Here is a 16,941-nt window from a genome sequence, read left to right on the forward strand (position 1 = left end):
GACACAATGGTCTACAGTCCAACAGCCAATCAGGACGCACGATACAATGGTCTACAGTCCAACAGCCAATCAGGACGCACGACACAATGGTCTACAGTCCAACGGCCAATCAGGACGCACGACACAATGCACACTCATACACGGTGAAAAAAAACATGTAAATTTGCACACAAAAAATCCATGAAACAGCGAGACCGCGAAAGGTGAACTGCAATATAGCGAGGGACAACTTTTTTTTTTGGGAGGGGGGGGGGGTGTTGATATTTTGAGGTTTTTTTTTTTTTTTTTTTGGGTTATTTTTATTATATTTTTATTTGTTATTTTGAGTTTTATTTAATTAATTTTTATTTTATTTTGGGGGGGTTTCTGATATTTTGAGGTGTTTTTTTGTGTTATTTCTATTATATTTTTATTTGTTATTTTGAGTTTTGGGGAATTTGTTTGAAAAGCTGTGTCCTCTCTCTTTACCTGCACCTACTGAATCTACTGTACTGTGCCACAAGTCCAATAGATTCAATAGGTGTGAATATGTGCTGTAATATCACTCTCCAGTGTTTTTTTTTTTTGTATTATTTTTTATTTAAGAGCAAGACCTAAACCGCCAACCTTCAGATCACTGGACAAACTCTCCCCCCCAAAGAATCAGGAGTCGCCTTTTGGAATAAAACTGTGATTTTAATGCCTTTTTAACTCTGATTAAACCAAAACACAAATAAAATCCTTCTTGTCATAAACCAGGAACAGCCCCCGTTTGAGCAGTTTCACTTTAACAGTTTTGGAGCAGATGTGGTAAACAGCTTCACGTCTAATGAACATGCAGATCGTACTGACAGTAGCTTTAACGGCGGCGGTGGGTCGGTGCCTGGGTTATTTTTCAGACACAGACAGGACTATACATAATTTATGACACCACAGGATCACGCCAGCGCCCACCGAATAAAGGGATTAATAAGGAGCACCAGGCGAGAGGCAGAAATGGCTGATAATGCTTTTACAACAGCCCCTAAATAGAAGAGAGAGACGTGGAAATAAAAGCCAGGCCCGTGCGCGCGTCGTCTTAAAGAGTAGTGTAATTATCTACGGACCAATCAGCAGCCGGAGCTCACTTCCTGGATGTGACCTCGCTGGACCTGTAACCATAGCGATTGTTTCCTGCTCAAAGGGTGCACAGCTTGGGCAGACAAAAAAAAAACAGAGCGAGGACACGAGCAACAAACAGCCAAAAGAGCTTTTCCATGTCGGGCTTCTCACCGGGGGAACCTTGGAAACTCGGATTCTGTCTTTTATGGGAAGTCTGACGCTCCCTGGACCTGGACGAGGGGGATGTTATTTTGACCCTGGGCTTGTCAGGGTTATTTTATTTATCTGTATATATATATCTAACTGTACTTTTAGATTTAAATGAGCCTGCTGGACAAAAAAGATTGAACCACATTGTTTTTTTCAGCTGAAGTTGTTTTAAATCTGCTGTAAAAATAAGAATTGAAATGAATTTTAGTGAAAACGTGTTAAATTGTGGTGGTTTTTTTCCTCATAATAATCGTAATACTAACATTTGTCACATTTAGGCTCGATGAGGACGTTTATGATGCACTTTTGACTCACAAAAGCAGTTTTTCTCCTTTAATTTGCAATAAAATCCATTTTCAAACATTAAACCACATGTGTCAAACTCAAGGCCCGCGGGCGAAATATGGCCCTCCACATTATGTTATGCGGCCCTTGATAGGGTAAGTTAAAAGATATGACAGTGTTAAAATGTATTTTTATCAGGAGATACGCAGTTACACAGACATATTTTTACATCTAGGCAAATGTATATGTAATATTTGTAACTTGAATAAGTAATAAATACAGAAACAGTTAATTATCAAGTTAAAAAAGTTGATTTATTTTACATCTGGTAACCATTTTGCTGATGTGGCCCTCGGTGAAAATGTGTTTGACACCTCTGATTTAAACCATCATTTCAGTTGACATCATCTGAATGAGGAAATTGCCACAACAGGCGAAATCCGCGAAGTATCAGCTTTATTTTTTACATTATTCTCTCTGTTTTTGTCTGTAAAACCCCTCACCACACACTTTATACACTTTTCTCACACAGGCGTTAACATTTTCTCACATTTCTCTCTCGTTTAAACTCTCTCAAAGTTCAAACCTTCGTCGGCGTCTTTGTCGGTGCAGAACGTTTCATCGACATTGTGGGTTTTGTCGGGGAGAAAACAAATCGCAAACGTACAGCACTTCAGAGTCACACTGCGATCCAACGTTTATGCAAATTTCCCTTAGCCAATCAGGACGCAGAACACAATGCACGTTCTTAAAAAAAAATCTGCGAAAGGTGAAACGCGATATAGCGAGGGACAACTTTAAACAACTTCAAACGCAAACGCTGAAGGTTTATCATTCCAATTTTCCCCAGAAACAAAAACCAGACTCCAGTTTTCACCGTTCCGCCGTCGCGTTCTAATCCACTCCCGGCTGGACGTGGCGTAATATTCCGTAACGCTTCGAGACGAGATAATGAATTCTTGACCTGTTCCGTGAGTGTAAACCGCTCACTGGGGGGGGGGGGCACCTTGGAAACCGTCTTTACCCATTAAGCCTCGTTCCCCGATAACAAACATGCGGCGGAGATGCGGCTCTCGCTTTGCCCCGCGCGGAGACGTGCTTTTTTGACCGAAAACGACAGCAGCCCCCCCTGTGTTCGGGACGTGCTATGACAGCGCGCATAAATAAAGGATCTCCAGGAAACGCTAAAATATTTACAGATCGGCGTGATGCAGTTTGAGATGACGAGCGTCGCGTAGTAAGGGCTGTTTTTTCCCCCTCGTTTTTTTTTCTTTTTTCGTTTTTAAAAATGATTTCCGCTTTGGACGCCGGCGCCTTGAAGTGAGCCCGCCTTTAATGAGAGCCCCCGCTAACACAGGCAAGAGATGCGGCGCTAGTTTGCATTCCCACCGGCATTATCAGGCATTGACAGCTGTTTGAATGCGCTCGTCCATTTGGGCCTCACTATTCAGTCCCTTTCATATTTGACAGACAGTTTGGAGGTTTGGAGCTAAAAAGCGCTACGTTAAAAATAGCATTAAAGGCTGTTATACTTCCATTACAGTATTCAATCATGTGTTTGCAGATAATAAAGGGAATTATTCAGTAGTTTTCAAAATAATGATTGGCTTATTTTCATTCATGTGCGTCCTGGAAAGAAGTTTGTTTTCTTATATCGCGCGCACTTAAGCTAACGGTAGCGTCGGCGTCTGCGCGCGGATAAGACGATATATAACGTTTGAAGGCTTTAACGCAAAGGTCTAAGCACGAAACACGACGGGAAGTCAAATATCGAACACAACGCCGCCGTTTGCTGTTGTTTTTAAACCGTTTCAAGAATCTGTGAAGCTCTGAGCGAAAATCGAAAATGCACAAAAAATAAACCCACGGCTTCTCGACAATATTATACCTGACCTTCAAATCCAATATTATGGTTTGAATTATTAATTAAAGAGTCGAGATTCAGTTTATTGTCAGTTTTATGCGCACGTAAAAAACAGAACCGCTCAAAATTAGTCCAGGCTATAAACAGTGAGACCTGCATCGGATTAATGAAACGTAAATGTGTTTGTTGTATCTGTCTCTATTAACAAAATAATAATAATAAACAAATAAACAAATAAATAAATACATAAATCAGTATAATAATAATAATAATGATAATAATAATAATGCACCATATTACTGAATCGTTAATCTGTTTGTCATATCTGTCCCTATAAAAAATATGTATAATAAAAATAAAAATAAACGAATTAATTAATACATTAATACATTGTTATTAATATGACTATGACTACTACTAATAATAAAAAATAATAATAATAATAACAATAATAATGCATCATATTACTTAAAAAAAATCTATATAATATAAATAAATAAATACATGAAAATATAAAATAAATGTAAAAAATAATAAATAAATATATACATAAATCAATAATAATAATAATCATAATAATAAAGCAGATTTATATTAAGATATTGTAGCCACAGCTGTCCCGGGGCAGACTGACAGAAGTACGGCTGCCCATCTGCGTCATGGGCCCCTCTGACTGCCACCAACACTCACACACATAGACACACACACACACACACACACACACACACACAACACTTTCACACTACGCAATGTGGGTCAAGTGTCTTGCCTAAGGACACAGCAACAGTACAAAACGTCATTATGATTTTTTTTATTTTTTTTTGCAGCAAACTTTGAAGCTACAAAAAACTTTAAGTTCTTTGGCTCTAATTGTTTGTGTTTGTGTCAGTGGAGAGTTGTGGAAGGGCATCTGGTGTAAAATCACATATTCCTGTTAAAGTTAAAGTTGCTGCGCCGCATTTTTATCGTCTTAAAATGTGACAAACACAAGTTCATTTGAATTTGCAGACGTCCAAATTGATCCTAATTATTCACTGTGATGAGTTTAAGGACTAAAGACCAGAGCAGTGTGAATCTAACAACCAGCATGCTAACAGTGCACTTCCTGGTTATTGGACAGGAGGTCAAGAGCTGCTTATGTAACATCTCTGCTCAAAGACACGGAACAAACCAGATACAGGGACAACACACTTTTGTTTTGACACAGTTTCAAACGGAAATATTCCAAATGTTGAGCTTGTGTCTCTATGGTTCTCATCTCTGTGGATCATCTCTGTTATAATTTACACATTTTAAATCACAATATTCATCTAAAACAACTTCATAAAACAAATCCGCTGACGTCCGCGTTAGGAAAACTGTGGTGTCCAATAGGAGCTGACGTCGCCGTAAACGTCATCACGACAAAGCGCCGTGTAGCTGTGGCGCCCCCTATGGACAGATGCACGTCGCACTAGAGCAGAGCGTTTTAAGAGATTTGGACCAAAATGACGACGCGACGCTGCAGAATCCTACGAGTATCAACGATTAAGAAAATAAAACTGGAGAAGGAAGTGAGGACGTCACAGTGGGCGTGTCACAGTGGGCGTGTCACAGTGGGCGTGTCACAGTGGGCGTGGCACAGTGGGCGTGCCAAAGTGGGCGTGGCACAGTGGGCGTGTACGTCGGAGTCACGAGAGAAGAGACAGGACAGGAAACAAGAGAGTGGACAAGAAAGAGGAGACGAGAGAGGAGACAAGAGAGAAGATGAGAACGAGGAGATGAGACGAGAGAGGAAACGACAGAGGAGACGAGAACGAGGAGACAAAGACAAGGAGACAAGAACGAAGAGATGAGAATGAGGAGACGAGAACAAAGAGATGAGAACGAGGAGACAAGAACGAGGAGACGAGACGAGGGAGGAGACGAGAACAAAGAGACGAGAACGAGGAGACGAGAGAGGAGACAAGAGAGGAGACGAGAGAGGACATGAGAATGAGGAGACGAAAGCGAGGAGACGAGAGCGGAGGTGAGAACAAGGAGATGAGGATGAGGAGATAAGAGGAGTATGAGGAGAGAAAACGAGAGACGAGACGAGAGAGGAGACGAAAATGAGGAGACAAAGATGAGAAGACGAACACGAGGAGACGAGAGAGGCGATGAGGACAAGGAGATGAGAGAGGAGAAGAGTATGAGGGGAGGAAAGAGGAGACGAAAGTGAGCGACAGTGGGCGTCACAGTGGGCGTGTCCAGGTGGAGGTTAAACGTGGGCAGATCGACAAAATGGCGTCTTGAAAATAGTGGATTAAAGATTAAACTCAAACATGAATCAGTCCAAATAAAACTCCAGAGACTCAACGAGAAGAAACGACTAGAACTTACTTAAAAAGTCCAAGTCCATTTTGCAGAACTCGTCTGATTTAAATCTGTAATATTTTTCTCTGCCGTAAAGTAAATTTAAAAGTAAACACTGGAGAGACTCGCAGTAAAAGTCCACTTCAGACAAAGGTGACTTTTGGGGAAGCACTTTGTTATTTTGACACAGTTTGAAACGAGGTTGAGGATGAAAAGTTCAGACCAATTCCACATCACCCACGGCAACAGGAGCCTGCGAGCGCACACATCAAAGAGTGTGCGGACAGGTGGAGGAGGCGCCCACAGGGGACCCGCTAACAGCTCATCCCACTGAAGGACGGCCCGAGCTAACGCCGCACACAGAATATATGAGGCGAAATGTGGCACTGCTGTAAACCTCAGAGTGCTCCTCCAGGGGGCGCATGGAGCAGATAATGGAGAGTTTTTAAGAGGCTTAGACCCTGATCCATTGTGTGTGAGTGTGTGTATGTGTATGTATATGTGTGTATATGTGTGTGTGTGTGTGTGTGTATGTATATGTGTGTAGGGGTGTATATGTGTGTGTGTATATATGTCAGGGTGTGTATGTGTGTGGGGGGGGGTGTGTATGTGTATGTGTGTATGTGTATGTATATGTGTATATGTGGGGGTGTATTTGTGTGTATAGGGGTGTGTGTGTGTGTATAAGTGTGTGTCTGTATATGTGTGTGTGTATTTGTGTATATATGTGTATATGCATACATACATATAGACACATATACACAAATACATACACACATATACACCCATATACACATACACATATACACACACATACACACACATATACACACATACAAATATACACACATACATACATAAATACATACACACATATATACACACACATGCACATACACCCCTACACATATACACACATATACATACATACACATACATACATATACACACACACCTACATACACATATACACACACATACACACACCCCCACACACACACACATACACACACACATTGGCTAAATTCATCCCCAGCTCACACATTTTGTCTAGTTCTTATTTAAAGATATAGATGTTTTGTTTAAATATTCTGTAAAAACACTGGGGTCAAACATTTGTCTTGGATTTAAATAAATGATGCAAAAGGATCGAAATGATGACGTCACATCCTGTAGTACTTCCTCTTTTAATTTCTGAGCTTAATGTTTAAAAATGTGACATAATGAACAAAAACACACACATTTAAATCTTGTCCCTCTGGATGTCCCCTCGTGTCTCTGGACTTGTTTTGTTTTGGTCTGTGCTCGCGCATGCTCAGTGCGCACTCTCGGCTGGTCCACAGCAGCAGCAGTGTCCTCCTCCACCTCCTCCACCTCCTCCTCCATCTCTCCGCAGCTCATGGATCCACAGTGAGACGCGTCAGCTCCGGGCAGGGTAAGACCTCGAGTCCCTTTAACCTCGGGACACGGGACACGGGACACGGGACACGGGACACGCGCGTAAAACCGAACCAAACCCGAACCAGAGCAGAGCGCGCGGCAGAGGGATGACTCACCGCCGGGGACGTGGATCTGCGCCGCGAAATACATAACCCACGGGTGATATATTGGTCTGGGAACATGTGGACACGCGCAGGCCTGTGAGACAAGTCCACGCGGGGCTAAACAGACGAAAAAAGAGGGAAAAAAACACGAGCCAATAAAGCGCTCAGCTGGAGAGACGCGCACTTCAATAACACTACACCTGTTGCCCTTGGAACTCTGTCAGACTAAACGCCATCTTGTTTTTTTATGTATTTAATATTTATTCATCATAACCTGAGCCATGAGAGCTGAAGTCTAATATACATGAAATATAAAAGAAAACAGGTGATACGTCTCAATAGTTTGATGAAAGAGCGAATAACATAACAGTTTGAAGATAAATGCTGTTCATGTTTTATTAAATCCTGCCACAGCGTTAACCTCCTGAGACCTGGTGGACGCACATTTTGGGTTGTTTAGGCCACAGTGCAAACTTTTAGAAGAAGAATAACAGCAACAAGAACATGTTCAATTTTGAATATTTCTAACAGTTTACAATATTTATTTATGTTTATTTTTATAAAAATAAAATATAAATATAATTGACCTATGGTCATGAGCTCTGGGCAATGACCGAAAGGACAAGATCGCGGATACAAGCGGCCGAAATGGGCTTCCTCCGCAGAGTGGCCGGGCGCACCCTTAGGGATAGGGTGAGGAGCTCGGTCACACGGGAGGAGCTCGGAGTAGACCCGCTGCTCCTACACGTTGAGAGGAACCAGCTGAGGTGGCTCGGGCATCTGCTCAGGATGCCTCCTGGACGCCTCCCTAGGGAGGTGTTCTGGGCATGTCCCACCGGGAGGAGGCCCCGGGGAAGACCCAGGACACGCTGGAGGGACTATGTCTCTCTGGCCTGGGAACGCCTTGGGGTCCCACCGGAGGAGCTGGAGGACGTGTCTGGGGTGAGAGAAGTCTGGGAGTCCCTGCTTAGACTGAGGCCCCCGTGACCCGGCCCCGGATAAGCAGAAGAAAATGGATGGATATCTTATTTTTAAATTCATTTTTTATTCATTTATTTTTACTTTTTTATTTCATTAATATTTTATTGTATTTTAATTTATTTTTGTTTTATTGTATTTATTAATTTTATTTTAATTACATTTTATTTTTATTCATTTTATTTTTATTCATTTATTTTTATTATTTTTATTGTATTTTAATGTATTTTTTATTTTATTTATTTATTTTGTATTCATTTATTTTATTATTTTAATATTATTATTTTTATTGTATTTTAATGTATTTTTTATTTAATTTTATTTATTTTTATTTAATTTTATTTTTATTTTTATATAAAAGCATATGCACCTGTCAGCAGCACAAATGAGACACATTGTTCCTAGAGGCACAATTGTTTCTCATTTTGTTTTTTACACAAAATCTATGTGTTCAGGCTCTTAATAGTTTTTTGCAGATAAAGTCCTGCAGGAGCTCGGGTCTCAGGAGGGTAAAGACGCTCTGATAGTTCACTCCTTTCATCCAATCACACGTTAACATGACATTACCGCTACACCAGCCTCGACTTTATCAGTTTAAATGCGACTCTTCACCCAGAAACAAACCCGTTTACCAAACCGAGCGCATTGATTTACCTCACGCTTCATATTTTTTAGCGCACGTCCGGTTCTGAGCAGAGAAAGACACATTTATCACCGGCCTTCACTTCTCTTTCTTCGGTTTGATGGATGGCACTTTGTTGTGTTGTCGCAGACTGAAGCCCGCCCGGATTACGCTCGTGGTTGTGTGGCCCGTTTAAAAGCGTTTGGACACCGAGAGAATGAGAGGAATCAATCAAAAAAAAAAAAAAAAAAGCACGGGGAGGGAACGAGCTGACGGATATTTGAGTGTTTGCGCGCGAGACAGCGGGGGGTTACGCGCGTGAGTCATGCGTGGGCGGCGGGACGTTAGCCTTCAATCGTTCACATGGCGACAATAAGAGCGAAGGCTGGATTTATGGCACGTCTCGGAAGGAAAGGTTTTATTAAGGAAATCTATATTCAGGAGATAAACAACGTGCGTGTTCCCCTGGTCCGGAGGCTGACGCACACACACACCCACACCCACACACACACACACACACACACACACACCCCCACACACACACACACCCCCCCCCACACACACACACCCACACACACACACACGCTCTTTAAAGTGTTTGTATGTGCTGTGTGTTTTCCTGCAGGTGTCGGACAGAGAGCTGAGATGGTGCTGTGTTCTAATCCCTGCGTGTCCGGGTCGGGAGGGGAGTCGTCCGGCAGTGAGGTGAGCTACATGAAAGTACAAAAAAAAGGGAAAACTCCACTGTCCGTTTTGTGGAATGGGACATGTTTGTGTTCAAGACCTGAGTTTGATGACAAATGATTCTAAACATCAATAACCATGGTTCAAAACATAGACTGTATAGAAATGGACAGAGCTAATGTGCTAGCCGCCATGTTCAAAAACAGGAAGTGGATCGAGTCTGGCCCCAATTCATTTTCTATTGAAAAACTGTGTACTTGTCATTTTGTTCTTATATGTTCGTATTAACCCTCTACATGATCCTGTTTTGGTTTTTTTCTCGTTATTTTGAGTATTATTTTTTTATTTTGAGTTTTGTTTTGTTTTTGTTTTACCTTGTTTTTTGTAAGTTATTTTGAGTTATTTATTTATTTATTTATTTTTATTTTGAGCTTATTTTTGGTTTTTTTGATAAACTGTCTCCTCTCTCTGTCTCTGCTGCTTCAGACTCATTTTGGTCTTAAATGTTCGTATTAACCCTCTACATGATCCTGGGTTTTTTGAGTTATTTTGAGTTTATTTTTTCCTTTATTTTTTATTATTTTTTATTATTTTTGAGTTTGTTTTTTTTGTTTCCTCTCTCTGTAACTGCTGCTTTTTTTTTTTTTAGTTTACTTTTTCAATTTTTTTTATTTTGAGTTTTTGTTTCTTTTTTTGTTTTGTTTTTTATTATTTTGAGGGTTTTTTTTTGTGTCCTCTCTCTGTAACTGCTGCTTTTATTTTATTTTTTTTATTTATTTATTTTTAGTTTATTTTTTGTTTTTACGCCCCTCTCTCTGTCTCTGCTGCTGTCAGACTCGTATTTTGGTCTTAAATGTTCGTATTAACCCTCTACATGATCCTGGGGTTTTTATTTCACTATTTTATCCATAAATTAAAATATGAACATTAATAACAGACAAATCAGGTCCTTCTTTCCCTGAAATCGCTCCCGTTAGCGACAGGTTTGATTGACAGCGTTGGTAACAGTCGATTAAACCTGTTGCAGTTCACTTCTTTGACCAGTAGATGTTTTGTTTTACCTGTAGAGAATTGGCTTGTCTCGTTTTCTTCTTTTTTCATTTCATATTTATTTTTCATTTATAAGACGATAACAGTGATAGTTTTAATTTGGAACAGTGTTGTAAAAGTTTGGTTTATTTTTAAATCGTCTAGTTTAAGGTCGTGAAACTACTTCCTGCTTCCGGGTCACTTTTTTATCTTTTCTTTTCTTATTTTTTCTCGCGTTTATGTGCACTTGTGTGTGTATCCGTAGTGTGAGCCACGTTTTATGTTGTTGTTGTTGTTGTTTTGTGTTACCAGTTCTACGGCGTGAACTGTGCAGAATAAAGACGACCGTGACGTCAGTGAAAATAACCCGTGTCTCTCGCGTTCGCGGACAACCCGGAAAAGCGTCGCCAAGCCTCGCTCTGATTGGCTCTTTGGTTGCTATGATACTCGCGGTCGGATTCCCAAATATGAAACTTAGCTCCAGATTAGCCGCTATAACTGCGAACCTCGACGAGCTTCGTTTGGGGCGACTTCACGCTCACTTAATCCACGTTTTTTACACAGTCTACGGTTCGAAATAGCTCTTGTCGTAGTTGCCGTTTGCTTCGAGAACAGGAAACTCGTACCAAAGTTGTGTCTGATCATCGCCAATCACTTAAACTCACACAGGAAATGGCAGTTCAATGTTTTGCCCAGTGACGCAAAAAAAAAACAGCACGTTCTGGCCTGAGCTGGAGCAGAATAAAACACAAGCTGCTCACGATGAACGAGACTGAGGAGACAAACTATTGCGGTTAGATTCAAACATATAAGACCTTATCTGGACAAAAAGCATCTACAGTATCACTATTGTAACGTCTTAAGTATAATATTTTGGATTGTGAAAGTTATCAGGTATTTACAGACGCTTGCCTTGTTTTTAAAGTTTTAAATGGACTCGCTCCTCCGCCATTAATGGATTTTATAAGTTAAAAAACGACTGAACACGAGAGCATTGACCAGAGGAGACTGAGACAAACAGAGACGCAGGAGCAAATCTGTCCAAACGGAGACATTTATCAGAGGATCACAGTCATGGAGCACAGGAACTTTTCAACCTTCAAGAACAAGACTTTGAAACACTGAAAAATAATCAAACGCGCACACACAGGTGGATTATTTTCTTCTTGTGGCGTCTTAACCTTCTGAGACTCGAGCTCTTGCAGGACTTTATTTGCAAAACTATTAAGTGGTTGAACACATATATTGTAAAAAGAAAAATAACAATAACAATTAATAATAATAATAATAATAATAATAATAATAAATATACAAAAAAAATACAAAAATATAAAATCAAATAAAAATAAATAAATAAAATAAGATAAATAAATTAAAATACAATAAAAAATAAAATAAAAAATAATAAAACAAATAAAAACACAAAAATATAAAATCAAATAAAAATAAATAAATAAATAAAATAAAATAAATGAATTAAAATTTAAAAAATAATAAATTAAAAAAACAATAAAAAAATCGAATCAAATAAATAATAATAATTAAAAAAAACAAATCAAATAAAAATAAATTAAAAATAAAAATAAATATTCTAAACCCTTAGAAATATTCAAAATTGAACATGTTCTTGTTGCTGTTCTTCTAAAAATTTGCACTGTGGCCTAAACAACCCAAAAGGTGTTGTCCACAGATGAGGACACCAGGTCTCAGGAGGTTAAACTCGGAGAACGGTCTGTCGTGGTTCACTTGTCGTGTCTTTGTCGCTTTTGTCTCGTCTGTTTGTTTCTCTAAATGTTCTGTTTTTAGGACGACGGATGTAAACTCGTTGTTGCGCTAATTCCGACACATTCACATTGATGCTGTTTGTCGACACGTTGGTTAATATGCACTGTCCTAATTTAAATAAATAAACAAATAAAAATAAATTAAAACAGTAGGATTTTGTTTAAAGTGTAAAACAACTCCAGGATCATGTGAAAAACAGATGAACCGATACAAGAATCCCGTGTTTTTGTGTTTAAACTCGAGGTGTGACCATAAAAAGAGTCTTGATCTTATCCTGAGCTGTTTCATAGACATCTCCACTCCTCCTCCTCCTCCTCCTCCTCCTCCTCCTCCTCCTCCTCCTCCTCCTCCTCCTCCTCGCAGTTCGGCGTGCGCTCGTACCTGCACCACTTCTACGAGGAGTGCTCTTCCACCATGTGGCAGAGGAACCTGGAGGACCAAGGCTTCGTCCAGAGCCAGAGATCATCCCTGTGGTGGAACTCAGCCATCTGGAAGGTACGGAAGCATCGGACTACAGCTGAACACGGGAAAAACAGGAGGAACCTATAGCACTTATACAAACTGTGCTCTTAAAGGGGCCGTACTGCCGTGTTTTATGTGTTTTAATGTTTCCTCGTCATAAACAGACCTAGAGTTGTGTTTTTTTTGTTTCGTTCACACACGTTTAACAAACAAACCTGCAGATTTAGGCGAGGACAGTTTATCTGTACAGCACAATTTGTACACAAGGAAATTCAAAGACGTTAAAATCACAATACGACAAATCAAAACATAAATAATCATCATAAAAGTAATATTAAAAGAGAAAAGTGCAGAATAAACCCGTTTCAGTCACATTCACATAAACAGAACAGTCTGAGTCTGGATTTAAACGTCGTCAAAGTCGAGGTCTGAGTCACATCTTCAGGAAGAATGTTCAGGTTTAAACTGAACAAAAAAACACTGATTCAACATGTTTAGACCTGGTTTAGACCTGGTTTAGACCTGGTTTAGACCTGGTTTAGTCCTGGTTTAGTCCTGGTTTAGTCCTGGTTTAGTCCTGGTTTAGTCCTGGTTTAGTCCTGGTTTAGTTCTGGTTTAGTCCTGGTTTAGTCCTGGTTTAGTCCTGGTTTAGTCCTGGTTTAGTCCCTGGTTTAGTCCTGGTTTAGTCCTGGTTTAGTCCTGGTTTAGTCCCATTTAGTCCCTGGTTTAGTCCCGGTTTAGTCCCGGTTTAGTCCCTGGTTTTGTCCTGGTTTAGTCTCGTTTAGTCCCTGGTTTAGTCCTGATTTAGTCCTGGTTTAGTCCAGGTTTAGTCCAGATCTGCTTTAAAGTCTATTCTCTGAGCCACAGGACACATCTGTGAAGTACTTCCTGGTTCTAGTCCTGACCCGAGCAGCAGTGTTCTGGATGTTCTGGATGTTCTGGACGTTCTGTTCTGTCTCGTGTCTGTTAAAGTCCAAGTCTGAGTCCATTATTACCTCTGGATTTCTCTCCTGATTTGAAGGTTTTAGAGACAGAGACTGGAGGCGACTGACACTTTCTCTGTGTTTCTGTGGGACAAAGACTCTGACTCTGACTTGAGTCTTGTCTGAGTTTATCTGGAGAAAGTTGTTTTTCCTCCACACACTGATCTGTCCATATTTAGTTCTTCTCATAAACTAAACTTAAACTCCACACATCTTCACTAGAATCATCTGAACATCTAATAAGAGACAGACTAAAAATAAAGTGTGACTCAAACATGTGCGAATGAAACAAAACACAACTCCAGGTCTGTTTTGGGGGAGGAAACAACATTAGAACGTGGCTAAAATCTCACATGAGAAGATTCCGTTATGTATATTACAAGACAAAATAATGAGTTTCATCAGTTCACACATGGCCTCGTTTGTAACTTCAGCACCACGGACAGCTCACGATACAAAACCCGCAAAGATCACAACACAATCCAGACTCGGCGCGCCATATGTTCCTCGATCGCGTTCTCCCATCGCTCGTTGACTTCCTGGGTGAACATTATGCTACAGACCGTGTTCCGTGGCAGCGCTACACCTGGTCGCAATAAGCTCCACCTGCGTAGCGTGAGAGTAAATGGGTCGGTTTGGACGTTTGTGCGGAGCGAGCAGTTCCGAATGCTGTCTCTGCAGGTTCACCTCGTATTTGTACAGATGGGTTTGTGTGCGTCAGGCACCTGCACAATCGCAATTACATAAACAAACAAGTGTGTATGACCTTTTTAAAGTCGGGAGTGAACACGCCGTCGATGGAAATGGAAACAAAACGAGGGGGTTTCTCGCAGTTTTAGCTTCGGTACGGCGGATTTTTGGATTTTTTACTCTGTTTTTTTTGCTTTTCGTACTTTATCAATGACAAAAAAAGACGTTCGCAGATGGATTTGCGTTCGCTGACCTCAACGCTGTCGGCAAAACAAAAGGATAACGTGCAGAACAGGCGTCGGGGAGGTGATTCGGTCCAAACGCAGGTCGAGGTTTGGAGAGGAGCCACTGGGAATCGCACAGAAATCGCGATTGGAAATGGGCGACAGTGGCTCAGTTGGTTGAGTCCACTGATCCAAAGGTGTGCGGTTTGAATCCCGCTCTTGATTTAAAACATCATTGGTCGAGCGGGACGGGCAGTTGTCCAGGACTAATGCACATCCATTTACAGACAGAGTTCAAGTCTCTAGGGCCAGAGTCACTTAACTAAGGGACAGAGAGGGGCCCACCACGGCAGGACGGGAGCCATCCCAGCCACGCACCGGGTCATCCAGCCAGGCAGGGGAAGGGAGGGTCCACAGAACAGAATCAGGACACAGACAAGGGCAGACAAGACACTTAACCCTCCTCCGAAGCCTAAACTCTGTTAATCTGAGGTGAGATTTTATTTGTAAACCACAGCGGGAAAAAAGTCGCCTGATTTGTCTGTTATTAATGTTCATATCTTGATTTACAGACACAATAGAGAAATAAAAACCCCAGGATCATGTAGAGGGTTAATACGAACATTTAAGACCAGAATGAGTCTGAAGCAGCAGAGACAGAGAGAGGGGACAGTTTATCAAAAAACAAAGAAATAAACTCAAAATAATCAAAAAAATAAAAAATAAAAAATAACTCAAAATAAGTTAAGAAAAAAAAAAAAACTCAAAATAACTCAAAAAATGAACGCAAAATAACAAAAAAAACTTAAAATAATAACAAAAATAAAAAAGAAATTAATTAATTAATAAAAAATATGTATAATAAAAATAACAAAAAACAAAACTCAAAATAACAAAAAAAATAAAGAAAATAAACTAAAAAAAGAAACTCAAAATAACAAAAAAAAATCAAAATAAAAAAATATATATAATAGAAATAAAAAAAACTCAAAATAACAAAAAAACAACAACAACAAAACCCCCCACAGAAAACACAAAAAATCTAATTAACTCAAAAAAAAAGAAAAGAAAAAAGCTAGCTATGTCCATTCATATAAACCGTCTGATCCTGATATATTGAGGTTGTTATCTCAGAAGTGTGAACATAAACTGTAGAACCAAACCCTGGATCCTCAGACGTCCTAAGTCCGTTGTGTCCGTTGTGTCTCCGCAGGTTTCCGTGGCTCTGGGTCTGCTCATCCTCACCGCGGGCGTCGCCAGTCTGTCGGTCGGTTACTCCACCCCTCACAAAATCGAGTCTTTTGGGGAAGGCGACCTCTTCTTTGTGGACACCCAGGCGATTAACTTCAACCGGGGGCTTCACCAGAGCAGGGCGGCCGGGATCGGGCTGTCCTGCCTGGGGGTGGCGCTGGCGGCCATGGGGCTGGCGGTCTGGGTGCTGCCTCGGGCCGACTGGAAGACCCGGCTATTCCACAGAGCAGAGAGCGGGGAGGGCAGAGGGGAGTGGGCGCCTAAATGGATGGGGTTTAGCGATGGAGGGGATGTAGTCACCAAGCCGCCGGTTTTAGACGAGAAAAAAGTCCCTGTAACTCTGTCGAAAGTGGAAAACGTGCAACCAGCCTCGTAAAAACACGTCCACTGTGGAACGTACGAGCTGCTGGTCCAGTTCCAGACCTTATAATGTGTGAGAGACTCCTCAGTTAAGATTATTTAAGATTATATATTTATTTATTTTTTGCGTAGTAAAATGTACTTCCTGGATGGACATGGGCAGCAGATCTGACACGTGTAAAGGTGATTCCATAACTGTTACCTAGCAACCGTAATGTTAACAAGGGACATATTTAATAGGCCAATAATATTTAATACAGATGGAGACGGTGAAAATATATATTGCTAAAGCAGCTTTTTGTTATAATACAGGGAGTTCTTGGGTCTAGTCACTGGTTCAGCATTTGAGAATTTACCTTTTGGATATTTCATGGCAAAGTAAAACGTAATCATCACTTTCTAGAACCTGAAAACCACCAAAAGGGCCAATAGATGTGATTTGACAAAAAAACAAATACATGGCAACACATTTATTTTGTCAATTGAAGGTTTAAAATACTATAAAAATGCTTCTTTGCGCAGTTTCTTTAGATATTTTGGATGGAAATGTCCAAAT

General features: G+C 40.5%; 1 protein-coding gene across 1 annotated transcript; it reads left to right on the forward strand.

Moving 5' to 3' along the window:
• The first annotated feature begins 9,562 nt into the window (after positions 1 to 9,562).
• On the forward strand, positions 9,563 to 16,401 carry nrsn1l (neurensin 1-like). The gene is made up of 3 exons (XM_055225148.1): positions 9,563 to 9,623; positions 12,759 to 12,910; positions 15,988 to 16,401. Exons 1-3 carry the CDS (start codon positions 9,563 to 9,565, stop codon positions 16,399 to 16,401), a joined length of 627 nt encoding a protein of 208 aa, XP_055081123.1.
• Positions 16,402 to 16,941: the final 540 nt, after the last annotated feature.

The sequence above is a fragment of the Periophthalmus magnuspinnatus genome, chromosome 11 (assembly GCF_009829125.3).
Source record: "Periophthalmus magnuspinnatus isolate fPerMag1 chromosome 11, fPerMag1.2.pri, whole genome shotgun sequence".
NCBI lineage: Eukaryota > Metazoa > Chordata > Actinopteri > Gobiiformes > Gobiidae > Periophthalmus > Periophthalmus magnuspinnatus.